General features: G+C 41.9%; 2 protein-coding genes across 2 annotated transcripts in view; one reads left to right on the top strand and one right to left on the bottom strand.

Moving 5' to 3' along the window:
• LOC110488472 (dolichyl-diphosphooligosaccharide--protein glycosyltransferase subunit STT3B) overlaps positions 1-5,309 on the top strand; it is a 95,267-nt gene extending 89,958 nt beyond the window's left edge. Inside the window, exons 12-16 of the mRNA XM_036970671.1 lie at positions 1,242-1,413; positions 1,747-1,920; positions 2,361-2,474; positions 3,061-3,267; positions 3,519-5,309. Of these exons, the coding sequence (XP_036826566.1) occupies positions 1,242-1,413; positions 1,747-1,920; positions 2,361-2,474; positions 3,061-3,267; positions 3,519-3,596 (745 nt within the window). The 3' untranslated portion in view covers positions 3,597-5,309. The remainder of the gene's footprint in view (positions 1-1,241; positions 1,414-1,746; positions 1,921-2,360; positions 2,475-3,060; positions 3,268-3,518) is intronic.
• An 8,725-nt stretch (positions 5,310-14,034) lies between these two features.
• LOC110517265 (oxysterol-binding protein-related protein 10) overlaps positions 14,035-26,863 on the bottom strand; it is an 88,583-nt gene continuing 75,754 nt past the window's right edge. Inside the window, exons 9-13 of the mRNA XM_036971323.1 lie at positions 24,958-25,453; positions 20,171-20,357; positions 18,521-18,703; positions 15,642-15,795; positions 14,035-15,265 (exon numbers count right to left, since the gene is read on the bottom strand). Of these exons, the coding sequence (XP_036827218.1) occupies positions 15,173-15,265; positions 15,642-15,795; positions 18,521-18,703; positions 20,171-20,357; positions 24,958-25,453 (1,113 nt within the window). The 3' untranslated portion in view covers positions 14,035-15,172. The remainder of the gene's footprint in view (positions 15,266-15,641; positions 15,796-18,520; positions 18,704-20,170; positions 20,358-24,957; positions 25,454-26,863) is intronic.

Here is a 26,863-nt window from a genome sequence, read left to right as displayed (position 1 = left end):
GAACTTTTTGACCTTTCGTCTGGCCTGCGCGTCATGAATTTGGATTACTGGGCTAAACGCGCGAACAAAAAGGAGGTATTTGGACATAAATGATGGACTTTATCAAGTGCATTCTGATGAAGATCATCAAAGGTAAGTGAATATTTATAATGTTATTTCTGACTTCTGTTGACTCCACAACATGGAGGATATCTGTATGTCTTGATTTGTCATCTGAGCGCTGTACTCAGATTATTGCATGCTGTGCTTTTTCGGTAAATATTTTTTTTTAAATCTGACACAGCAGTTGCAACAAGGAGAAGTGTATCTATAATTCCATGCATAATAGTTGTATCTTTTATCAATGTTTATTATGAGTATTTCTGTAAATTGATGTGGCTCTCTGCAAAATCACCGGATGTTTTGGAACGCGCCAATGTAAACTCAGATTTTTGTAAATAAATATGAACTTCATCGAACAAAACATACATGTTGTCCTATGAGTGTCATCTGATGACCATCAAAGGTTTGTGATTCATTTTATCTCTATTTCTGCCTTTTGTGACTCCTTTCTTTGGCTGGAAAAATGGCTTTTTCTGTGACTGTGCAGACCTGTCAATCATTTGGTGTGCTTTCGTCGTAAAGCCTTTTTGAAATCGGACACTGTGGTGCGATTAACAGCAAGTTTATCTTTAAAATACTTGTATGTTTGAGGAATTTTAATTATGAGATTTCTGTTGTTTTGAATTTGGCGCCCTGTACTTTCACTGGCTGTTGTCATATCGATCCCGTTAGCGGGATTCAAGCCATAAGAAGTTTTAATGCCGAGCCCTAGTGGTGTTTTTTTTCCAAAAGTCTCATGGAATGTAGGCCTACATTGGACACCACACATTGGCTGCTACTGTAGACTGAATGACAGATGTTCAAATGTTATGGGATTTGTTTTTGATGGTAGGCCACTCTGGTAGGTCTACGTTATGATCAGATAGCCAGAGTAGCCTACTTGGCAACTGTTAAAACTAATTTAAAGCGGGTACAGCCTCAGTGTTCACAGTATACACACGCTGGAAGTTGCACAGACTTTTCACAATGTTCACGTTCTCTCAGCTGAAAATGCTGAAAATATTCAAGGGAACATTGGTGGATACAATTTGCGTCATCCCTGTCTCATAGATCACCTAAGTTACCGAACCGATGTTTGCCTGGCTGTCCTTCCCGTTACTGTCCTTTCCGTAACTCGTCAACTCTGTCACTCCCCACAGGACGAGGAACATCCTGGATGACTTCAGGGAGGCCTACTATTGGCTGAGGCAGAACACAGACGAGCACGCGAGGGTTATGTCTTGGTGGGACTATGGCTACCAGATAGCAGGCATGGCTAATCGAACCACCCTAGTGGACAACAACACATGGAATAACAGTCATATAGCACTGGTGAGCCACACAACATCAAAAGGGGGCATTGGGGAGGTTTGAAGATTTGAGGGTTTTCGAGTCAACGCAGACCTCATGCTCCAAAGTAGATCAGCTTCTTGGCTCTCACCTTTCTCAATTAATTCAATACATTCACTTGTAGGAGCTGCAGTAATGTGTGGGATTATTTTTGCTCTTATGACTTGATTGATTTTCCCAGAGCCGGCAACGACTTTGAAAAGCAAGTACTTACACCACCCTCTCATTTTCCCACCAACTCTATCTACCTGCATCTCTTCTTTCCTCTACTCTCTCCTCTGTACAAACTCCCGTTCTTCCCTCTCTCTTCTGTAGGTGGGCAAAGCCATGTCGTCCAATGAGAGTGCCGCGTACGAGATCATGAGGAGTCTGGACGTGGACTACGTGCTGATCATCTTCGGGGGCGTGATTGGTTACTCGGGCGACGACATCAACAAGTTCCTGTGGATGGTCAGGATAGCGGAGGGAGAGCATCCCAAGGACATTCGGGTGAGTGCCTGGTTGAGACTGCAACACGATACAGAAGGGCCCTTCATTCACTCCTATTTATGATCCTTGTTATGCTGAGGAACCTGGGTAAACACTTCACTCTATCTGTCTGGGGCAAACCCAAGGACATTGCAGTTCCTAGCAATGTTTATTTTAGTCAATGACCCTTTGTCGTTGGACAAATTGTCCGATATCCAATGCAGATTTGTAAATGTATTTATTTCCCCATGCGAGTTTGAATGTCAGAGATGAACTGAACTATTGAGGGTTGTAAGACTGCGTCATATCGTAGATGGCAATTTGGCAAAGTGTTTCAGTTTTTATTCCCTATTAAGTGCATATTTGATGAGATCAATAAGTATCCTCAAAGAAATGTGGGATTTGGTCTGAACCCCCCCAAGTGTCTCACGCTCACTGCCTTCCCTCCTTGTGCCCTTCAGGAGAGTGACTACTTCACCCCTCAGGGAGAGTTCCGCGTGGACAAGGCCGGCTCGCCTGTCCTGCTCAACTGCCTTATGTACAAGATGTCCTACTACCGCTTCGGCGAGATGCAGGTGAGCGGTGGGGAAATACCTGAAGCTAAAGTAGGCTACAGTAAGCACTAACGGACGAGAGGGGCTTAAGGACGCGCTGACAGAAGCGTGGGAGGGAAAGTGCTCAGATGCACAGGCTTTGGCAGGTACAGGCGAGATATGAGCGAGATGAGCTGCCAGGTACTTAAAGGGAGCTGCGTGTTGCCTGGCCAGCAGCTCAGTGAAGAGGAGGAAGGATCAGTGGGCTGCTTCAGTTGTGTCCAGAGACAGCCAGGCAAGCAGAGTTCTGTCTCATGGCTTAACCCATGGAGGAGATGGAGAGACTGGTTTAGAGCAGGATAAAGGTAAGGAAAGAGGTTGGTTTTGAGGAAGTGACTAGGACAAGACTGGAAAGACAGAATTAGATATCAGAAGGTGGAGGGAGGGATAGGTGATGCACAGATTTTAAAAGAGCAGGGAAAGAGCCTGATAATGAAGTAAGAGGAAAAACAGCACTTGTTTGAAGGTAGAATCAACCTTTACACAAGCGCCATACTCACTTTTGCTCAGTCAGTAGCTGACCTCGTCAACACCCTCAACCCCACCTACTGCTGTCCTTATCTCTCAGCTGGACTTCCGGACACCGCCTGGGTTCGACCGCACCCGCAACGCCGAGATCGGCAACAAGGACATCAAGTTCAAGCACCTTGAGGAGGCGTTCACCTCGGAGCACTGGCTGGTGCGCATCTACAAGGTGAAGAAGCTGGAGAACAGGGAGCCGCTGGAGCACAAGCTCCGCAGCATCGTGCCCAGGCAGAAGTACACCTCCAAAAAGGTACAAGGCTTCCATGTCTCTCAGCATTCATTGTGCTAATGAATGTAAGACATCTGATACTGGCGGAGTGAGTTTACATATGACTATTTGTTCTCAAATTTTAGCCACCAAAAGGAAATGTTCATAAAATGTGAGCCGACTCACTTTTATTTCATACTGTTAATGTGTGCTCCAATTCAGATGAGTAGATATGTAGGAACAAGTTGCAAATTGAAAATGGATTTGTAAATCAAGTTTGTTTTATTGCACAGACTGCTAAGAGGAAGCGAGGACACATCAGGAATAAGCTGGTCCTGAAGAAAGGCAAGAAACTAAACAAGAAACAATGAAGACGGACACAACACAAAATACAAAAAAAATAACTAGCTAAGAAAACTACCAATGAAAAAGAATGCCCATTGTATGGAATGTGAGCACTTAGCCTCAAGGGCTAGTCCTCTGAGTGCAGCACCCCCTGTGGTGGGGAGGGTGAAGTGTCATGTCTGGCTAGCCCCAGAACCTTTGTCCGTTTTTATCCAGAGGATCTTTTGTCATGCTCTTTTCTTCTTCTTTGTACTTGAATGTGTGGCAAGGCACTGAGCTGCTGAAACCGGGGTGAGCGTACATTTTGTGGTACATTTAACTGTTATTCTAGAGAGGGGGACAAAACAAAGAAAGGAAACTGAGGAGGCTGGGAGCAATTGCACCAAAGAGCCCTTGATTTAGCTCCTTGGCACATGTAAACGTGTTTTGTGAGGGTGAGGAAGCATGGGAATTGAGGACATGTTCCTGACACGCGTACGGAGGAATTCCACTGTCTAGGCCCAGCTGATTTACTTCTGATGATGGTTACTTTTAATCATTATTTTGTTTTGGCCCTAATTTGTCGTTACCGAGACAATTCTTTAGGAAGTAAAAGGCCTAATATGTAAATATGTTATGTAAAGATAATGTCTGATAGGGTTGTAATATATTGGATTCTTGTGGTAATTTTTTTTTAAATACGCAGATTTCTTCTCTTTACTTTGATGTTTTTTTATGGCAGCAGCTAGAACAGTGAATGCAATAATTCTCGTTAGGAGGGACTTGAGATTTTGTTTAAAATGAATGTGAATTTAAGAACCCCCCCCCCTGAAAAATTGCTTAGATTGTATATTCTGCTGCTAGGTTTAAAAATGTAAGCAATTCTATATATAAAAAAAGTTGTGATTTAATAAAGAGGCCTCCACCCCGCGAGACTATTGCCTCGTTGCTGGTCTCTTCATCACCACGTTAGTATGCCCATCTGTCTTCTCATAGTCATTTTTGCCTGTCCACATACACATGTTTATGCTGTTGAGTTTATGTAGCCAAGAGTAGGGTAATGCAGGGAAGTGCTGAAGATGGCTGCCAGTGAGTGGACAAAGCAGTGGTGCCCTCTGTTAACACTACTGGGCCTGTTGTTAAAAACCTGTGTTGAACACTGAAGGATCGTTTGGGGGAGGGGGGGGATCAGACAGTCTACACACAAACTTTCTAGGAATACAGAGTTATTTAATTGACGTCTTCAATCACTCAACAGTTTACCTCTTGTTTGATACTTATTTTGCGTTTCCTTTAAACACAGAAGTGATGTCATTTCACCTTTTTGGATATTAAAAATGGCGTTGTTCGTGTCTTGAGCTTCTCTGAGAAAGACTGCATTGTGTCACTGCTTTCACTTAATGGCCCTCCATACGTCATATCGACCTTGCTCAAACACACACTCGAGAAACTCTTATGTTAAACTGCTTATATCAGAGATTTTCAATGTGTGTGAGGAGACGAAGGGATTGGATTGAGCCTTAATGTGATATAGAAAGTGTACAGGTTGTTCGCCCTCTTGTTACCTTGTTTATTATGTCTGGTTTTATTGTTGATGGTGGACTTCTCTTCTGGGTTCTCAACGCCTTCTCTTCCTCGCTCTGCCACACCACTACATTGATTTTTATTTTTTATTTTAAATCTAACAACCCTGGTCCCCCTCACCTTCCAAGTTAACATGTTTAAATGTAGAGTAAATAAAAGATTCAACTTTGTAAGAAGAATTGGTCCTCAAATTATTCACTATCCCGATTGTGTTACTTCAGGCAAACACCTTACAATGATAGTATCTTAGGTTTTTTTTTTTATTTTTTTAGGCAGGTTGGTTTTACTAAAGTTGATCAGAGGCTTCAGGCAATTCCAGGAAACGCATGTATTCAGTGAGACGGGAATTACAAGGCCACTTTTTAAAGTGCAATACAATAGAAATGCATTCTAAAGCACATAACACCTTTTTACATGGAATTCTCTCATCTATAACAGTCAAAGGCCTGGGTATACAGTGCCCTCCACTAATATTGGCACCCTTTGGTAAATATGATCAAATACCTTTGTTTATCCTCTTGGTCTTTCATTCAACAAAAAAAATTGAACCTTTTTTAATTAAAGTAAACCAATTGAAAGGATTTTTTTATTTTTTATTATCATAAAACAAATTTCCCAAATATATGCGTGCCACAATTATTAATTTAATACTTTGTGCAACCTCTCTTTGCCAAGATGACCGCTCTGAGTCTTCTCCTATAATGTGTAATGAGGTTGGTGAACACATGGCAAGATATGAGACCATCCCTCCATGCAGAATCTCTCCAGGTCCTTCAGATTCCAAGGTCCACGCTTGTGGCCTCATCTTCAGCTCATCCCACAGGTTTTCTATGGCGTTTAGGTCAACGGACTGGGACGACCATGGCAAAACCTTGATTCTGTGGTCAGTGAACCATTTTTGTGTTGATTTTGAGGTGTGCGTTGGATCATTGTCCTGCTGGAAGCTCCCGCCAAGGCCCAGTTTAAGCTTCCTAGCAGGGGCAGTCAGGTTTTGTTTTAATATCTGCCATGATATCATGTATCCTAACACATTGTCTAGGGTCTTTGGAAAGAAAAACAGCCCTACAACATCCAATCCACCAACATACTTCAGTGGGGATGAGGTACTTTTCTGCATGGCCATCTTTCTGCCTACGCTCTGTTCTCATCTGACCATAGAACCCTGTCCCATTGAAAGTTCCAGTAACGTTCCGCAGGTACTTGAGTTTGTTTGACAGCTAAGGATTTTTTTTATGGCAACCATCCCAAGCAGCTTGTGGTTATGTAGGTGGCGTCTGATCGTAGCCTTTTGTCACATTTACTGTATTCTCGTGTCATTCCCATAGTGATGGATGGGAACTTGGCCTGTGTGTCACATTTATACCCCACTGAAACAAAGTAATGGCTTATCACACAGGTGAACTTAAAGTAAAATACAAATACGCTTCAGTTAGATTTTACTCAACGATTTCTATGGGTGCCAATAATTGTGGCACATGTTTTGGAGAAAAATTGTGAAATAAAATAAATATTTCTCTACCCTTCTACTTCAATTAAAAGGTTAGATTTTGTGAATATTTTGAATGAAAGACCAAGCGGATAAACAGCAGACATATTTACCAAGGGTATATATTAGTGGAGGGCGCTGTAAACTGAGGGTTCAGAGAATGTAAATGTACCACACGATGGCAGCACTAGCTTTCAAATTACAGCTGTTCTGTATTTTCATTTACTGACTCGTTACTTGGGAGCGTTTTAACGTTTTATGACGAGGCTTACTGTGATTGGTCTTGTTCTAAAAAAATGTGCCCTGGCAATGTCCCAATCCCTACCCTATTCAACCTACACTAAATGGCCAACAGTATGTGGACAGGTGCTCATCGAACATCTCAATCCAAAATCATGGGCATTAATATGGACTCCCCTCCCTTTGCTGCTATAACAGCCTCAAGGATTTTTTTCCTCACTAGATGTTGTAGCATTGCTGCGGGGACTTAAGCCACGAGCATTAGTGAGGTCAGGCACTGATATTAGGCGTGGCTCGCAGTCAGCGTTCCAATTCATCCTAAAGGTGTTCAATGGGATTGAGGTCAGGGCTCTGTGCAGGCCACAAGTTCTTCTACATTGATCTCGACAACCATTTCTGTATGGACCTCGCTTTGTGCACGGAGGCATTGTCATGGTGAAACAGGAAAGGACCTTTCCCAAACTGTTGCCACAAAGTTGGAAGCACAGAATCATTTAGAATGTCAATGTATTCTGTAGCGTTAAGATTTCCCTTCGCTGGAAGAACTAGCTCGAACCAAGAATAACACCCCCACCAAACTTTACAGTTGACACTATGCATTCTCCTGGCAAACCCAGATTCGTCTGTCGCACTGCCAGATAGAGAAACGTGATTCATCACTCCAGAGTCCAATGGTGGCAAGCTTTACACCCCTCCAGCCGACGTTTGGCATTGCGCATGGTGATCTTAGACTTGTGTGCGGCTGCTAGGCCATGGAAACCATGAAGCTCCCGACGAACAGTTCTTGTGCTGACATTGCATCCAGAGACCGTTTGGAACTCTGTAGTGTGTGTTGCGACCAAGGAGGGAGCTTGTGTGGCCTACCACTTTGCGGCTGAGCCGTTGTTGCTCCTAGACGTTTCCACTTCACCGGGACGGCTCTAGCAGGGCAGAAATTTGATGAACTGACTTGTTGGAAAGGTGGCATCCTACGACGGTACCACGTTGAAAGTCACTGAGTACAGGCCATTCTACTACTGCCTATGCTTGTCTATAGAGATTGCGTGGCTGTGTGCTCAATTTTATACACCAGTCAGCAACGGGTTTGGCTGAAAGAGCCAAATCCACATCATTTTGTCCATGTCGTGTATGTTATAAAATGGTGTTGCATAGGTTTTTTTTTACCCAAGTGAAGTTTGGTTCAAGCTCTTGGATACATTGCAGTGAAATGTTTATTAATGTACACACATTCATAATATCTATTTGTGAGCAGATCCTTCCAAATAAGCCAGTCACTATCCTGTTTTGGAAACGCCAGTCCCATCAGACAGTGATCATGTATATTGACTGTAGCAATACCTGCGCTTGTCTTGAGTTCGGTGTGCTGGGGACTCTAATCAAAATCATGCATCGGATTATTTCCAGTAGTTCTGGTCACGATCCCTAGTAATTCAAGAACACAAATTGGGGCCCGATTCTGACCCAAGTTAATTAAGCGCTTGTGAATGGAACGTAATTCTTTTTTATGCACTTTGTGTATTCTGACCTTGAACTTAAGTATTAGACTAGCTTTCTATTCACCTGCTATTCATTTGGGGTGGAGATCGAAAAAGCGGAGGTACACTATCAGTCAAAAGGGTTTTTCTTTATTTTTACTATTTTCTAGAACAATAGTGATTTCAAATCTATGAAATAACACTGATTACATGTGTTAAACAAATCAAAATATATTTTAGATTCTTCAAGTAGCCACCCTTTGCCAAGAGTGTGCAAAGCTGTCATCAAGGCATTCTCTCAACCAGCTTCATGAGGTAGTCACCTGGAATGCATTTCAGTTTGGTAAAAGACCAAGTCAGTCTTGTGGCAAGAACAGCTCAAATAAGCATTGCGAAACGAAAGTCCATACGAAAAATGTCAAGAACTTAACATTTCTTCAAGTGCAGTCGCAAAAACCATCAAGCGCTATGATGAAACTGTCTCTCATGAGGACCGCCACAGGAATGGAAGAACCAGAGTTCTCTGCTGCAGAGGATAAGTTCATTAAAGTTACCAGCTTCACAGAGTTCAAGTAACAGACGCATCTCAACATCAACTGTTCAGAGGAGACTGTCAATCAGGCCTTCATGGTTGAATTGCTACAAAAGAAACCACTACTAAAGGACACCAATAAGATGAAGAGACTTGCTTGGGCCAAGAAACACGAGCAATGGACATTAGACCAGTGGAAATTTGTCCTTTGGTCTGGAGTCCAAATTGGAGATTTTTGGTTCCAACATCCTTGTCTTTATGAGACACGTGGGTGAACAGATCTCCATGCTCCATACAGTTGGAAATATACATTCGGAGGAGGTGGTGTGGGGGTGCTTTGCTGGTGACGCTGACTTATTTAGAAATCAAGGCACGATTAACCAGCATGGCTACCACAGCATTCTGCAGCAACACGCCATCCCAGTTTGGTTTGTACTTAGTGGGACTATCATTTGTTTTTCAACAGGACAATGACCCAACACACCTCCAGGCTGGGTAAGGGCTATTTTACCAAGATGGAGTGCTGCATCAGATGACCTGGCCTCCACAATCCCCCAACATCAACCAAATTGAGAACGTTTGGGATGAGTTGGACCACAGAGTGAAGGAAAAGCAGCCAAGAAGTGTTCAGCATTTGTGGGAACTCCTTCAAGACGGTTGGAAAAGCATTCCAGGTGAAGCTGGTTGAGAGTGTGCAAAGTTGTCATCAAGGCAAAGGGTGGCTATTTGTTGAATTTTAAATATAATGTATTTAGATTTTTTTAAACATTTTTTGGTTACTACATGATTCCATATGTGCTATTTCATAGTTTGTCTTCACTATTATTCTACAATGTAGGAAAGTCCAAATAAAATAAAATAACTTGAATGAGTAGGTGTTGTAAAAGTTTTGACCGGTAGTGTATGTCTACAGACAAATCGTATTCTGATCTTAACTTAATTCTACCACCTTTAAGCGTGAGGAAACCACGAATAAGGTCTATCAAACCTACCGGTTCCAAGTAGAAAAAGCATCTACTTAATTTTTTTCCCTGATTAGAAATTACACCATTCTCCATGCACTGTAATTTACAATTTGATAAGATATATTAATAAACTGAGTAATCCATTTGGACAAGGGAATTGTAAATATAAATGACACTTGTTTTAGATATTAGTTAGTGATCTCCAAAAGTATTGGGACTGACATTTTTTGTTTGTTTTGGCTCTCCTAATCCAGCATTTTGGATTTGAAATGATATAACGACTGAGGTTAAAGTGCAGACCGTCAACTTTAATTTGAGGGTATTCTCATACATTTTGGGTGAAACTTTTAGAGATGACAGCACTTTTTGCACATTGTATCCTTATGTAATACATGTATCACTAGCCACTTTAACTATGCCACTTTGTTTACATACTCATCTCATTTGTACATACTGTACCCGATACCATCTACTGTATCTTGCCTATGCTGCTCTGTACCATCACTCATTCATATATCCTTATGTACATATTCTTTATCCCCTTACACTGTGTACAAGACAGTAGTTTTGGAATTGTTAGTTAGATTACTTGTTATTACTGCATTGTCGGAACTAGAAGCACAAGCATTTCGCTACACTCGCATTAACATCTGCTAACCATGTGTAATGTGACAAATAAAATTTGATTTGATTTGATTTGATCCCCCAATTTTAGGGGACCAAAAGTGTTCGCATCCCTCAACTTTTTCCACGTTTTATTACAGCCTGCATTAAAAATGTATTATAGAGATTTTGTCATTGGCTTATACACAATACCCCAATAATGTCAAGTAGAGTTGTTTTTCAAGTCATTAAGTATTCAACTCCTCTGTTATGGAAAGCCTAAATAAATTATGGGGTAAGCATGTCACTGTTAGTGTTAAACATGAGTTTTGAATGACTACCTCGTCTCTAAGGTCCCTCAGTTGAGCAATGAATTTCAAACAGATTCAACCACGAAGATCCCATCTCTTTGATTGTGGTGAAGCCTGTACATAATAAAAATTATAAGGCACGAAAGTAATTCTGTAAAAATGTGGCAATGCGTTATGTTTGAAGCAAGACCAATACAACGCATAGTGGTGGCTGCATCATGTTATGGGTATGCTTGTAATGGTTGAGGACTGGAGAGTAGAGTGCTAAGCACAACCTCCCTGACCCAGTCTGTAAAACCTCCATGTTTCAAGCAGACCACCATAGTCCCTGTGCCCAGGAATGCCAAGGTAACCTGTCTAAATGACTATCGCCCCGAAGCACTCGCATCTGTAGCCATGAAATGCTTTTGAAGGCTGACTCACATCAACACCATCATCCCAGACACCCTGGACCCACTCCAATTAGCATACCGCCACAACAGATGACGCACTCCACACTGCCATTTCCCACCTGGACAAAAGGAACACCGATGTGAGAATGCTGTTCATTGACGTTCAACACCATTGTGCCCTTCAAGCTCATCACTAAACTAAGGACCATGGGATTAAACTCTCTCTGTAACTGGATCCTGGACTAGGCAACATGCAGCAAGTCTGGAACCAACAGGACACTGAATAGCTTGGGGCTATAAGACTGCTAAATAGTTTATCATCTATCCCATTGCCTAGTCACTTTATCCCTACCTATATTTACAAATCTACCCCTGCACATGGACTCAGTACTAGTACCCCGTCCTGTGCAACCTGGTCCTGGACTTTCTGACGGGCCGCCCCCAGGTGGTGAAGGTAAGAAACATCTCCACCCCACTGATCCTCAACACTGGGGCCCCACAAGGGTGTGTTCTCAGCCCTCTCCTGTACTCCCTGTTTACCCATGACTGTGTGGCCATGCACGCCTCCAACTCAATTGTCAAGTTTGCAGACACTATATTGGTAGGCTTGACTACCAACAACGACGAGACGGCCAACAGGGAGGAGGTGAGGGCCCTCGGAATGTGGTGTCAGGAAAATAACCTCCTCGGCGTACACATCACGGACAAACTGAAATGGTCCACCCACACAGACAGCGTGGTGAAGGCACAACAGCGCCTCTTCAACCTCGTCACCTACAACACTCACAAACTTTTACAGATGTACAATCGAGAGCATCCTGTCGGGCTGTATCACTGCCTGGTATGGCAACTGCTCCGCCCACAACCGTAAGGCTCTCCTGAGGGTAGTGAGGTCTGCACAACGCATCACCGGGGGCAAACTACCTGCCCTCCAGGACACCTACACCACCCGATGTCACAGGAAGGCCAAAAAGATAATCAAGGACGAGCCACTGTCTGTTCACCCCGCTATCATCCAGAAGGCGAGGTCAGTACAGGTGCATCAAAGCTGGGAGCGAGACTGAAAAACAGCTTCTATCTCAAGGCCATCAGACTGTTAAACAGCCATCACTAACATTGAGTGGCTGCTGCCAACATACAGACTCAAATCTCTGGCCAATTTAATACATTTAATAAAGGTATCACTAGTCACTTTAAATAACGCCACTTTAATAATGTCTACATATCCTACATTACTCATCTCATATGTATATACTGTATTCTTTACCATCTACTGTATCTTGCCTATGCCGCACGGCCATCGCTCACCATATATTTATATGTACATATTCTTTTCCTTTGCATTTGTGTGTATAAGTCAGTCATTGTGAATTTGTTAGATTATTTGTTAGATATTACTGCACTGTCGGAACTAGAAGCACAAGCATTTCGCTACACTCGCATTAACGTCTGCTAACCATGTGTATGTGACCAATAAAATTGGATTCGATACATTCCTTGTGTTATTATTTTTCTATTTATTCCTTGGACTCTTATAATTTTCTCTGCATTGTTGGGAAGGGCCCGTAAGTAAACGTTTGACTGTGTCACGGCCATGTGCTTGTTGCTGTGGATCATTAGTAACAGTAAAAAAAGACTTGTAGGCTAATTCAATATTTATGGAACGATTGTAACAGTTGGAACCCAACGAATGGCACAATACTTGGCTGTGTCATCACAGTATTGCCGGAACTGACCAGGATATAGCCTACTATTGTACACTTCTCTCTCTTACTATTCTATCTTCCAACATTACCTTGTGTTAAAGAACTGAATGTGGCAATTTTCTGAATGACTCAAACCACAGTTCTTTCTTCCGTGCATAAACCTGTTTTTTATGATTCATAAACACTTTCCTAACCCTAAATAATCTACAAGATCTGAGTATTCTTAAATCGACCAATTGGTGCTGAAACTGAGACAAATATTCATATATTTAGATGGTTTTATTTCAATGATCCCTAACATTCTGTTCTCTCAACATATTCTATTGAGTCTTTCGACAAAATGCAAACTAAAAGGCACACCGTATTTAAAGGGATGGCTAATGTATTGAAAACCCTATTGAATGAAAACTCCACAAGAAAATATGTTGGCCAGGAAGTGGGATGGTAATTCAGCAGTTTCATTTATTCAGCGCGTGCAAGGGAACCACACCTGCAAAGCCCGGTAGGCACTTTCATAAGGTAAGTCGGGAATACCAACTATTGAGAAGTGCGTAGGAAAGGCGTGCGTGAGAAATGCGCAATTTCTTAAAGTTGGAATCGGGCCCTTCTCCAAATGACTCAGCTGCAAGAAACTGGACAGCTACTTTTCATCCCTGCTGATTTTCTCATTTGGACTGCAAGGAGATCCTGACGTTAATAGAGACACCATGATAGTACTACAATGTAACGCTGCAAGACACACAGTCTATAGTCATGGATGGTTGAAATTACTTCACAACCAGAGAATATAGATCACTATCACTATAATCTAGATCACTATTCTAAGACTAAAATATGGAGCAAACTAAAAACAAAGATGTTCCATTAGTTGTTTGGCTGAATAATAAATATAATAAAGGCAATCAGATACAGCACATTTGGAAGTATTCCGACCCCTTTTTCCACATTACATTTCCAGTCTCATTACAAAGGGTCTGAATACTTATGTTTTTTAAATATTTTTAATACAATTGCAAACATAAAAAATAAAAAATTTTTTTGCTTTGTCGTTATGGGGTGTTGTGTGTAGATCGATGAGGAAATTTTATTTAATCAATTTTAGAATAAGGCTGTAACATTTGTTCCATTACAGCCTTATTTTAAAATGGATCAACATAATAAATAAAAAAATCCATCAATCTACACCCCGTAACGACAAAGCAAAAACAGCTATTTTTGCAAATTGTGGAGAAAGTCAAGGGGTCTGAATACTTTCCGAATGCACTGTATAATAGTATTTAACTAAATATATACACAGTATATACTGTACGTCAGTTAGTACATTTTGTGAAAATGTAAACGTATAATAGCTATGCATGACCCAAAACATCCCCTCTACCACCACCACCACTGTACCTCATATCCTGTCAACAATATAATTCAGAAGGACATCTGGAGAGACGGTGCCCCTCTGTGAGAATGTGGTTGTGTCTTCCTGTGCACCTCATCCATATTCAATGCAGAGGCAGACCACTGAGATATTAGCATGAGGAGTTTGTGAGCTGGGTACAGCCCCAGCTTAATTATGTGACATCAATGCCAACCTAAGGACACGTCCCTGGAAGGAGGAAAGACCCCACCGGGAGATGGACAGTCCGACACGCCGTTGGAACCTAAAGAAAAAACGGTGACGGTGTGGTATTACGACCGCAATAAGTGGGGAAGAGAGTGATGGGAAATCTGTTTGCATGGAAGAGCTGAGGCAGACAGCTCCGTTCAGGAATGGTCGAAACTCCTTCCAAAGGTCGGGATGGGATAAGGATGGGTGGAATGGAAAAGTGGTAGGAAATCGCCTACTTCTAGTCATCAGCATTTGTTAAAAAAAGGATGGGGAACTCATGTAACACAAACACATCTCTGCCATGATCACGGTTGTATTCCACCAACACTGCAATGGACTCCTCCTGATTCCATCTGCATTCTTCTACCATTGCATTCTGATGCTGCATGACAAATAAAGGCGATTGGACCAAAATGGACCATGTACGTGTCAACACAACTGGTACAAAATACCGGTGGCAAATCATATCATACTGTGCATTTGCAAAAAATATTGCCTTGGGCAAAGTGAAAAATCGAAATGCTCTACCTTGAACACTATAAAAAAAAAATCTATATTTGTCCCGCCCCCACCCTCGTAGTTCAAGTGGAAACCACTTTGGCACCTTGATCCACATGAGTGTGTCCTTTGTCCATGTCATTAAGAGTCAGTATCTCAGGTCCCAATAGAGAGTGGCATCACTCCCTCAATACTGCTGTTCCGTCATTATCCTTCCCCTGGCCTAGCCCCTCATTTAGGGGGATAGAGGCACTCTGTTAGAGCAGTCTGTTTCTTGTGCCAGTGAGATTTCCACAGAGTATTGTGGTAGATCCAGCCTTCTCCCTAAAAGGTAAGAACAGAGACACAAAAACCAGATGAGCATCCGTGGTTAAATTGAGCCGGATTCACCTGGAGCCGGGCTCCTGCACCTTGGGACAAAGCACCCTTAGTGGAGGTACCAACAACCAGATGTATCCGGTTTTCAGGGATAGAGCTCATTCAACCTTGCTCCCTTTTCCGCTGAAAACCGGATGTGGGACCTCCGCTCAGGCGTTATCTTTCAGGTTAGGTCAAAGAGCCGAGCTCCAGCACTTCATGGGTCCAGAGAGACAAGCAGGGTAAAAAGTCAGATAAAAGGTATGATCAACCAAGGTAAGGGATACGATTGAACATATAGTTTTATATTTAACCCCGGCTCAACCTCCTTCTGGAACGGTACCTTTTTGCTGAAATATGTGGGTGTCCAGGGCAAGTTATCCGCAGCTCTCTGCCTCTCCTCCCTTCTCTGGCGCTCCTCTAGGCGATGCTTGTGTTCCGTGGCCTCGTCCATGTTCCCCTCCTTCAGTGACTTGGTGACATGCTGCCATAACCGCCTACACAGACACATAAACAAAATGTATATAATTGGGTATCACGAGCCCAAGAGTGGACAGAGCATGACATTCCATTCCAAGACCTACAGATTCTGTAATTGACAGAACGTTCAACCAATCACAGAACAAACTGCTCTTCCCCATCATCCTGTTACAACTCTGAATGCGCTGCTAGTTGTCAGCAGACCCTTTTTAAGGTCATCAGAACCAAAGGACAACTAAACCCATTTCTTCACTGTATTAAAACTGTTGGACTCTTGACGTGTTGATATAACCTGGAAATATATATACTGAACAAAAATATAAACACAACATGCAACAATTTCAAAGATTTTACTGAGTTACAGTTCATATAAGGAAATCACTTAATTGAAATAAATTCGTTAGGCCCTAATCGATGGATTTCACATGACTGGGAATACAGATAGATATGCATCTGTTGGTTACAGATGCCTTAAAAGGAAGGGGTGTGGATCCCAAACATGCTCAATGTGTGAGATGTTTGGTGAGTATGCAGGCCATGGAAGAACTGGGACATTTTCAGCTTCCAGGACTTGTGTACAAAAGATCCTTGCTTACATGGGGCCATGCATTATCATGCTGAAACATGAGGTGATGGTGGCAGATTATTGGCACGACAATGGGCCTCAAGAACTTGTCATGTTATCTCTGTGCATTCAAATTGCAATCAATAAAATGCAATTTTGTTCGTTGTCCATAGTTTATGCCTGCCTGCCCATACCATAATTTCACAGCCACCATGGGCCACTCTGTTCACTGCGTTGACATCAGCAAACTGCTCGCCCACGCAATGCCATACACGTGGTCTGCGGTTGTGAAGCCGGTTGGAAGTACCGTCATATTCTCTAAAACGACTTTGGAGGCAGCTTATCGTAGAGAAATTAACATTCAATTCTCAGGCAACAGCTCTGGTGGACATTCCTGCAGCCTGCAGTCCAATTGCACGCTCTGTGGCACTGCAGATTTTAGAGTAGTGCACCTGTGTAATGATCATGCTGTTTAATCAGCTTTTTGATATGCCATACCTGTCAGGAGGATGGATTATCTTGGCAAAGGAGAAATGCTCACTAACAGGGACGTAAACATTTGAGAGAAATGAGCTTTTTGTGCATATGGAACATATCTGGGATCTTTTATTCCAGCTCATTAAACATGGGACCAACACTTTACATGTTGCGTTTATATTTGTGTTCAGTGTACATTGTGATACTTTTCCTCATGTTATTAAAAGGTATAATGTGGATTTTATAACATAAAATGTCTGGACTTTAATCATGGTCAAATTTGGACTCCACAGACTACGTATTTCATCTTAGCGATTGTTTTTCTTTATCAAAACATTCTGTGAACACTTATGAGGAAATCTCAGGTTCTTCTCATATGAGCAATAAATGTGTTTTGCTCCCCGGATCAACTGGGCGGTCCCAATGACATTGTCTGTCCGTTAGAGCCCGCCTTCTCAAAGAACCCCTATAAATTAGAGGTCTTACTAAACAGAAATCAGATCAGGTGCCGAAGGGCGAGGACACATCATTGGAAAATATGACCCTATCTTCTTGGAAACCACACGCAGATCAAGGAAGCCTTATCCAACTCAGACAGAACAATCCCCTAACAGGAACTCTGCTGAAACCGAAAAATGGTTCACTCATTACGAACCACAGTCTTCAACGCACTCAAAAGGGGAACTGAATCAAAATTATATTGCAGCCGAGTGCCTTAAAACACTATCCGTTTGGACTGAACAAACTGAAAACTGAACTGAGAGAGAAAGGGAGCCTATGCTTGAGCTCCGAAGAGGGCCTTCTTCGACCGAAAGCGCCAAACACCAGGACCCCTGACTGACCGTTTTTCCCTGTGTGCCGCTCTATCACAACAGAAACTCAATTGAACCAGATGACAATTACATTCAAGTAAATACCTCATTGCATTGACGCTGTGTCTGTGTAAAAGTGGTGGCAGTAACTGATTATTGTAAGTCTGACAGCCTAGCCAAGCCCACTGGCGACTCCTGGTGGATGAACCTATAATTTCACAGTTGTGAGGTTCTCATTATTTCCCTCTGAGTTGATAAGACCATCTCGCCCTTAAAAGTCTGGTGAATGTATGTACTGTAGTATTTTCTGAGTTCAAGGGCGGAAGTTCATGTATGTGCAGATTCTCACCTCGATAACGGTGTTGTATTCCGTTAGCCTATAACCCTGTTAACTACCTCATTTTCCAGCTTCAGTCTAGGGAATAAAGACGACTTTCAGAATGAGAATATAGTAACAGACGTTTTAAGACTTTTGTTGATATAGGATTGGTGCAACGGTTCAGGGTAACTACTGATAGAGTTAATTAAAAGGGACATCTCTATGTAAAAACCCTTAACGTTGCTCCAAATGAAGTACTAAACATTCAATCAATTCATTATTCCAGTAATTAGTCAATAAATGATCTTGAATATCCACAGCCAGCAAAAAACACACATAGGTAACAAGATGGCTACTATAACGGCTACTGTTCAGTATACACCATAGCAAAAAAACATTTTAAAACTTTCTGAAACGGAAAACAAAAATGTATATTTCTTATTGGACAAGTCCGGATAGTCCCTCCTCGTTTCAGTCCTGTTTACTTCTGTTTGGTGCCTAATGAACACGACCCTGGTCCACTAAGAAGGGACCGTAAATACAGCATTTTGGACCCAGGAGCATCTTACCTGGACTCATTCCGTCCCTGCTTTTCCACAGGCCGGAGCTTCTTCTTGATGATTGGCAGTTTGGTTGTGTCAATCACTTTGGTCTCCCCACTACTATAGGTAAACTCCAGGGTTCCGTTCCACTCCCCCTGGGCCTTGCACACAATAGTGTTGGTCGGATTGTGTTTGATCTCTGCAGTCACCCTGAGAGGAACATAGCAGCAATGTTCAGAAGATTCATTTTGTGGCAGCCCAACGTTGCTCAACATTACTCTTATGATATATTGTGCTGCCATAGTAATATTGAATTACAGTGAGGTCCAACAGTATTTGGACAGTGCTATGTTTATTTATTTATTTATTTAAATAAGAATAGAATGTTTGAAATGTATGTAACTTTCTCACTCATCATGATTCACAATTCACCCATGATTATCCGTCATCATGGTAGCATCCACATTCATGTAGAAGCGTCGAGAAACATATTATATTCTTATTTACAATAAAAGTGGCTCCAAAATTAGACGATGCATTATACGCCATGCATTTCTCGTCTGCTCAAAATAATCTGAAACGCAACCCAAAACAAACTGCAAATGCATCCAACAAGTTTATAGTCAGAAGCTTGATGTGGTCATTTGCATGTTGGAAATGTTGGACCAAATAACTTCACTGTTGACTACTTTAACACACATATAAGTGAATTTGTCCAAATACTTTTAGTACCCTAAAATAGGGGGCCTATGTACAAAAAGTGTTTATTAACGGTTTAACCCTAAAAGCACCAACAGGTGATTGGAACTGATGGCAAAATGACACTTTCTGTTAAACAGTAACACGTCTTATTTGATTCATCTTTCGTAACACAAGTGAATGGTTTCAATTGAATCCCCCAAAATAAGCATATCACTTAACACTTTCACACATATAGTCAAATCTGACGTTTAAAAATAGACAGGGTTTTTTGTATGCGTTTTCATGTTTTGAACAGTTGTTTTGATACATTTCATCCATAGCAACTTGCCATGAACATGTCTTTGTTATCCATTCAAAGCGTTGTGTTCCTGTGATACTCAGGAGGTTGAGAAATTGGCGATTGAGCTAATCTGACATAACGGTACAACCCTTAAACAGCCACCGATATATTAGCGATATGGACACTGGTGCTGTCAGACTTTTAGCTCTAACTTTGGGATGCTATGGGCTATCAACTCAGTTCCAAATGCACGCGAAAGATGAGACTCAACTTGGTGTAGAGACATCGACTGGAATCTAAATATGTATTTACATTTGGGTCCTCTTCGTTATACTAGTGGGTGCCACGTCCAAATCGACAATTTCCCAAATCTGGGGTGGCTCAATAACTATATAATTTTCAAGGTACATACATCTACCTATATTCCAAATGTGGTGCGTTAATCACAAACTTGTTTTTATTTTATATATTAAGTCCATATTTTCAGGGACCATGATTATACAAAAGAGAGATTATTTTTTGTTTTACACAGATATCATCCTTAAATGGTGTTTTTATGTCGGTAACTAGTTGCTTGACAAAAAATTTAACATGGATAATTAAAAAAGAGCATTCAAATAATCTCTCTCTCACACACACACACACACACACACACACACACACACACACACAGAGAGAGAGAGAGAGAGACCCACCTGTGTACCTTTCCTCCATAGAAAGGCTTGGTGTGGAATGTGACTGTGGCTGAGTAGCCGCTCTTGGCACAGTTGATGGTGACTTTGCCACCCAGCTCCACCCATGGCACGGTGAGGATGGAGCGGGCGTAGGCACAGGGCAGCGTGAAGACATACTCCTCGTCATGCTCCAGAAGGCATAAGGTCCCTGGGGAGCAGAGAGGGAAAGATCAGGGTCAGGTCAGGTCAGATAAAGGTCAGCATCTTACTGGTGCTGGTCTGGTCCCAGGCTGTTTCCGCTCTCTTGGAACCATTTGTACATGGTTGGTTAAGTTAAGACAATGAGTGACAACTGACAAGGAGTTGATATGATAGCGCAAACAGATTTTTTAGTACTCAAAATCTGCATTTGGATCTAACCCAGAAACGTACCCTTGCACCGTGTCTATAATGTAACAATAAGATGTTGGAGTCAGTAATTCAATCAAATGATTTAACTTGGTATGTGGCTCTTACTGATTTTCCTTTCAATTGGTTCTGTTCCTAATAGCCCATCACTAATCCAGATGAACCTTTAATAAAAATGTACAAGTTGTAGAGCACTGCAGAAGCTTTTGCAGAGACCACTAGGGAAATAAATGGCCACATCCTCTGCAAAATACAGTATTTCCATACCATAAATATATACATTCAGCCTCACTAACAACATCAATGGTGTGCATCATTAGCCAGGTTTCCCCCCCTCCTGTTACTCAGGAAGAACAGAGGACACCCACTGTGCACGACCCCACATCGCCCCATGCATTGATTTCTCTCCCTTTGTGATGTTCACAGTACCATCTTTTGGGATACGTGGACTGGATTCCCCATAAGGGAGGACATTAAAGTGAATGCACAACATCTCTTCACCTACGTCACCATACACAGCCTGTTGGGTCATAAGGTCATGGGACATATAGTACAAATGAGCATTCCCACCAGCCCCTGCTCTGTGGGTTGCCCATCTATTGCTTTCATGTCTTACTCGTAAAACCAATTATCTTCCACTGCAAAAACACCTATGGGGGTTATCACTTAACCCAAGAGCAAACTATAGGAAAGCATAGAAAATGGCATAAGCATCTATTCAACTCTATCGCCCTCTACTGTTAACTATTAGCTTTCATATTAGCAGTGCAATCTCCCTGAATGAAATCGGTTGGAGTTTGCAACCCTAATTACCACAGAACACCTGATTAAATGAATGTCATGCCTGTGGTCGTACATGTATTATTGCTAACTACTATAATTGAGTCAGTAGAGAAATCATGTGGAAGTTCATCCCATGACTGCCTGGCATATACTCTTTTGGCTATATTACAAGTGAGGAAAAAATGTATTTCGCAATCGATCCTTCTCCCCGACCCTCTGGTCTTACCCTGTCCACCTCTCCATACTGTGTATGCAATGTACTGTACTGTACTGTCCAATGTCACTGAATTAATACTGTCTTTGGTTGAAAGGCATAAAAGGCACAAAAATCGAGCATTTACAAACCTCACATTGACCCACCGTGCTGTCCATGACAACCCACAGCCACCGCAAATCACAGCAGGACAAGATAGTATCTGATACATGCTTACTGTACTCTCTTCTCCACCAAATATCATCTTACTCAGCACCAAGCAACTAAATATCGGCCGCTCAAAAAAGTTTTATCTTTTCATTAGAGGAAGATTCCAAACCTCACAGCCCTCTAAATGTGAGAGGGTCACCGTCGTGCTTCGAAAGCAATCCCACGGTGAACACACAAATCCTGTGGTATGATTCACCAGTTATTAAAAAAAGGTACGTCAAACATTTTCCTGGCATGGACAAATAACGAACGAAGTTCAGGAATTTTTGTGGGAATTCAGGTAATCAATTTATTGTAAAATGTCAAAACGTTTTCTTAGAATGCACTCATATATACATTTTCTAATGGTATCAAGGTTTAAAAAAATATATTTTGTGTAAAAATAAAATTATAAGTGCCTAATTTGCATAAATACATTGGGAGTATTTGCATATATGAAACATTAACATAAAGTGGTGGAAAAGGACTTCAACCACCAAAAACTTGCCCTGCCTAGGCACCTCAAACTCAACTATTGGACTTCAAAGCCTGTTCCGCTCCGTTTTTTCATGGTTGCCCTCTAATCAGGAACTAATTTAGACCTGGGACACCAGATTGGTGCAATTAATTATCAGGTAGAACAGAAAACCAGCAGGCTCCGGACCTTGCCGGGTAAGAGTTGAATACCCCTGGCCTAGGTCTACCTGCACTCACCTGCGCTGTCTAGACAGCCTCATTAATTACTGTTGTTGTCATGTTCTGTTGCATAATTCAACAAGTGTGTCACAGCAGCCTTCACTTTGGCTCCCCCTCCTGGCCAGCTCAGGCATTCAGCGTTGCCGTCCTATTAGCTGATGCCGAACCTACTCCTGGCAAACGCCCTTCACTCATCAACCCTGGACTTGTCTCATCATCATTACACACACCTGGTTCCAATCCCCACTCTATCACTATATTACACTCCCTCTGCCATTTGTCTTTGTCGGTCATTGCAAATGTTACTTGTTTTCCTGAGAGGAATCTCTCTTACTATTTCCTGAGTACTTTATATTTTGTACTTTGGGTTCACCCTGTGCCTTTTTGTTTATGAAGATATATTTTGAGCACAACAGTGCTTGGGTTTCGTCCCGCTTTGATCTATGGTGCTTAAATATATTCAGTAGTTCTATACCTGTGACTGCCTCCTGCCTACTCCTCTCTACACCAGTGACAGTGTGCCAATAGCAAGATAGAGGATTGGATTGGCTCTAGATTACACCTCTCTATACATACTTTACACTGTTTGTGAAATCAGAAATAATATCACTATAATCAGTGTTCATTTTCGGAAGTTTTAATTTCAGTGCATCGAATTTGTAAACATTTAAAATGTATTAAAATGATTACTTTTTTCAATTCCACAACACCCATCAAAATAAAGCTGTCTATCCTCTCTTGTGATGTGTTAAATGACCCTGTGCATCTTTCTTTTGGTGTTTTTCAGAGTCAGTAGAAAGGCCTCTTTAGTGTCCTACGTTTTCATAACTGTGACCTTAATTGCCTACCGTCTGTAAGCTGTTAGTGTCTTAACGGCCGTTCCACAGGTGCATGTTCATTAATTGTTTAAGGTTCAGTGAACAAGCATGGATTTTTACGAATTATCTTCGAAAGACAGGGTCCTGAAAAAGGGACGTTTCTTTTTTTGCTGAGTTTATGATTTGAACTCAGTCATGTACGTACTTATGGTGTCAGCGTTTAACTTCTTATGGCTGGGGGGCAGTATTGAGTAGCTTGAATGAATAAGGTGCCCAGAGTAAACTGCCTGCTACTCAGGCCCAGAAGCTAAGATATGCATATTAGATTTTGGATAGAAAACACTCAAGTTTCTAAAACTGTTTGAATGATGTCTGTGAGTATAACAGAACTCATATGGAAGGCAAAAACCTGAAAAAAAAATCCAACCAGGAAGTGGGAAATCTGAGGTTTGTAGGTTTTCAAGTCTTTGCCTATCCAATATACAGTGTAAAATTTGGTCCGATTGCACTTCCTACGGCTTCCACTAGATGTCAACAGTCTTTGGAACCTTGTTTCAGGCTTCTACTGTGAAGGGGGAGCGAAAAGAGCTGTTTGACTAAGAAGTCTGGCAGAATGCCATGAGCTAAGTCATGCGAGCGGCCATGAGAGCAAGCTCTGTTCCTTTTTCTTTCTAAAGACAAAGGAATTGTCCGGTTGTAACATTATTGAAGATGTATGTTAAAAACATCCTAAAGATTGATTCTATCCATCGTTTGACATGTTTCTACGAACTGTAATATAACTTTTTTGACTTTTCGTCGGGACTAAGTGCCTGCGCCTCATGAATTTGGATTTGTGAACTAAACGCGCAAACAAAAAGGAGGTATTTGGACATAAATGATGGACTTTATCAAACAAAACAAACATTTATTGTGGAACTGGGATTCCTGGGAGTGCATTCCGATGAAGATCATCAAAGGTAAGTGAATATTTATAATGCTATTTATGACATCTGTTGACTCCACAACCTGGCAGGTATCTGTATGGCTTGTTTCGGTGCCTGAGCGCTGGACTCAGATTATTGCATGGTGTGCTTTTCCCGTAAAGCTTTTTTGAAATCTGATACAGCGGTTGCATTAAGGAGAAGTATATCTTTAATTCCATGTAAAACACTTGTATTTTCATCAACATTTATGTATTTCTGTAAATTGATGTGGCTCTCTGCAAGATCACCAGATGTTTTGGAAGCAAAACATTACTGAACATAATGCACCAATGTAAACTGAGATTTTTGGATATAAATATGAACTTTATCGAACAAAACATACATGTATTGTGTAACATGAAGTCCTATGAGTGTCTGATGAAGATCATCAAAGGTTAGTGATTCATTTTATCTCTATTTCTGCTTTTTGTGACTCCTCTCTTTGGCTGGAAAATTGGCTGTGTTTTTCTGTGACTAGGCACTGACCCTAACATAATCGCATGGTATGCTTTCGTCGTAAAGCCTTTTTGAAATCGGACACTGTGGTGGGATTAACAACAAGTTTATCTTTAAAATGGTGTATAATACTTGTATGTTTGAGGAATTTTAATTATGAGATTTCTGTTGTTTGAATTTGGCGCCCTGCACTTTCACTGGCTGTTGTCAAATCAATCACTTTAACGGGATTTCAGCCGTTAGAAGTTAACTGAGCCTCAACAAACCCAATTCACTCACCTTCCCCTATCATGGACACACCAATGGACATGCCCATGAACTTGCTTCTTGTCCACACATGGGTGTTGACACACATACTCCTCTCTGGGCACTCGCAGTAGAATCCTGAGACGGGCGGGTGGTGGGACACCTGCTCAGCCACGAAGCGAACCCGGTAACACTCAGTCCCCGATGGATCGTCCTGTTGTTTGGTGTTGTTGGGGCCCCTGGAGGCTGCTTCCCTGGGGCCCTGAGACTTGAGGGGCCTCACTCTGTCCCGAGGCACCTCCCAGGAACAGTGGAATGTCTCGCCCAGTGCCGGGTTGTAGGGCTTCTTGGCCACAGCTCCTTTGCGTCCCTCATGGAAGGCAGTAAGGTAGTACTCGACGAAGCGTACGATACGGTCCTCCGCTGTGGCTCCAGCCGTGATGGACAGGAACATGTCCGGGTGGGCCATGAAGTTAGCGTACATCTCCAGCAGGGAGCGCTTCTCCAGGATGAACGTGGGCAGCACCACCTGGTAAACAAGGCGGGAGGCAACCGTTAAACTACATGAGGGAGACACTTCACTAGATTGCTGGTAGGGAACAGCAATAAAGAGGCAGACTAGTCATAACTTAAACTAAAAGCTTTTTTTAGTGTCATTCCATTGCCGTTTTGATGCTATTGATGAATTTACTCAACTGAGCAGGCTAGTGAAATGTACATACCAGTACATAAACAAGGCATTCCTATTCATTCAGTGAACCGGTAAACATTGCATTGGCCATAGCAGCTCTAACATTCCAAGGGAAAACTACAGTGCCTTGCAAAAGTATTCATCCCCTTTGGCATTTTTCCTATTTTGTTGCATTACATCCTGTAATTTAAATGGATTTTTATTTGGATTTCATGTAATGGACATACACAAAATAGTCCAAATTGGTGAAGTAAAAATAAAAAATAACTTGTTTTAAAAAATAAATAAATATATTTTTTAAATACGAAAAGTGGTGTGTGCATATGTATTCACCCCTTTGCTATGAAGCCCCTAAATAAGATCTGGTGCAACAAATTACCTTCAGAAGTCACATAATTAGCTCAATAAAGTCCACCTGTGTGCAATCTAAGTGTCACATGATCTGTCACATGATCACAGTATATATACACACCTGTTCTGAAAGGCCCCAAAGACTGCAACAAGCAAGGGGCACCATGAAGACCAAGGAGCTCTCTCCAAACAGGTCAAGGACAAAGTTGTGGAGAAGTACAGATCAGGGTTGGGTTATAAAAAAAATATACAAAACTTTGAACATCCCAAGGAGCACCATTAAATCCATTAATTAAAAAAAATGAAATAATATGGCACCACAACAAACCTGCCAAGAGAGGGCCGCCCACCAAAACTCACGGATCAGGCAAGGAGGGCATTAATCAGAGAGGCAACAAAGAGACCAAAGATGACACTGGAGCTGCAAAACCCCAATCTCCGCTGTGGAGCATCTGTCCACTTTAAGGACCACTTTAAGCTGTACACTCCACAGAGCAAAGAATGGCCAGAAAAAAGCCATTGCTTAAATTAAAGAAAACAATAAGCAATAAGCAAACATGAAAACAATAAGCAAACATGTTTGGTGTTCGCGAAAAGGCATGTGGGAGACTCCACAAACATAGAGCTTTTTGGCAATCAAGGAAAATGCTGTCTGGTGCAAACCCAACACCTCTCACCACCCCGAGAATACCATCCCCACAATGAAGCATGGTGGCGGCAGCATCATGCTGTGGGGATATTTTTCATCGGCAGGGACTGGGAAACTGGTCAGAATTGAAGGAATGATGGATGGTGCTAAATACAGGGAAATTCTTGAGGGAAACCTGTTTCAGTCTTCAAGAGATTTGAGACTGGGACGGAGGTTCACTTTCCAGCAGGACAATGACCCTAAGCATA

This window comes from Oncorhynchus mykiss, chromosome 32, assembly GCF_013265735.2.
Source record: "Oncorhynchus mykiss isolate Arlee chromosome 32, USDA_OmykA_1.1, whole genome shotgun sequence".
Taxonomy (NCBI): Eukaryota; Metazoa; Chordata; class Actinopteri; order Salmoniformes; family Salmonidae; genus Oncorhynchus; species Oncorhynchus mykiss.
This window is presented reverse-complemented; position numbering and strand designations above follow the sequence as displayed.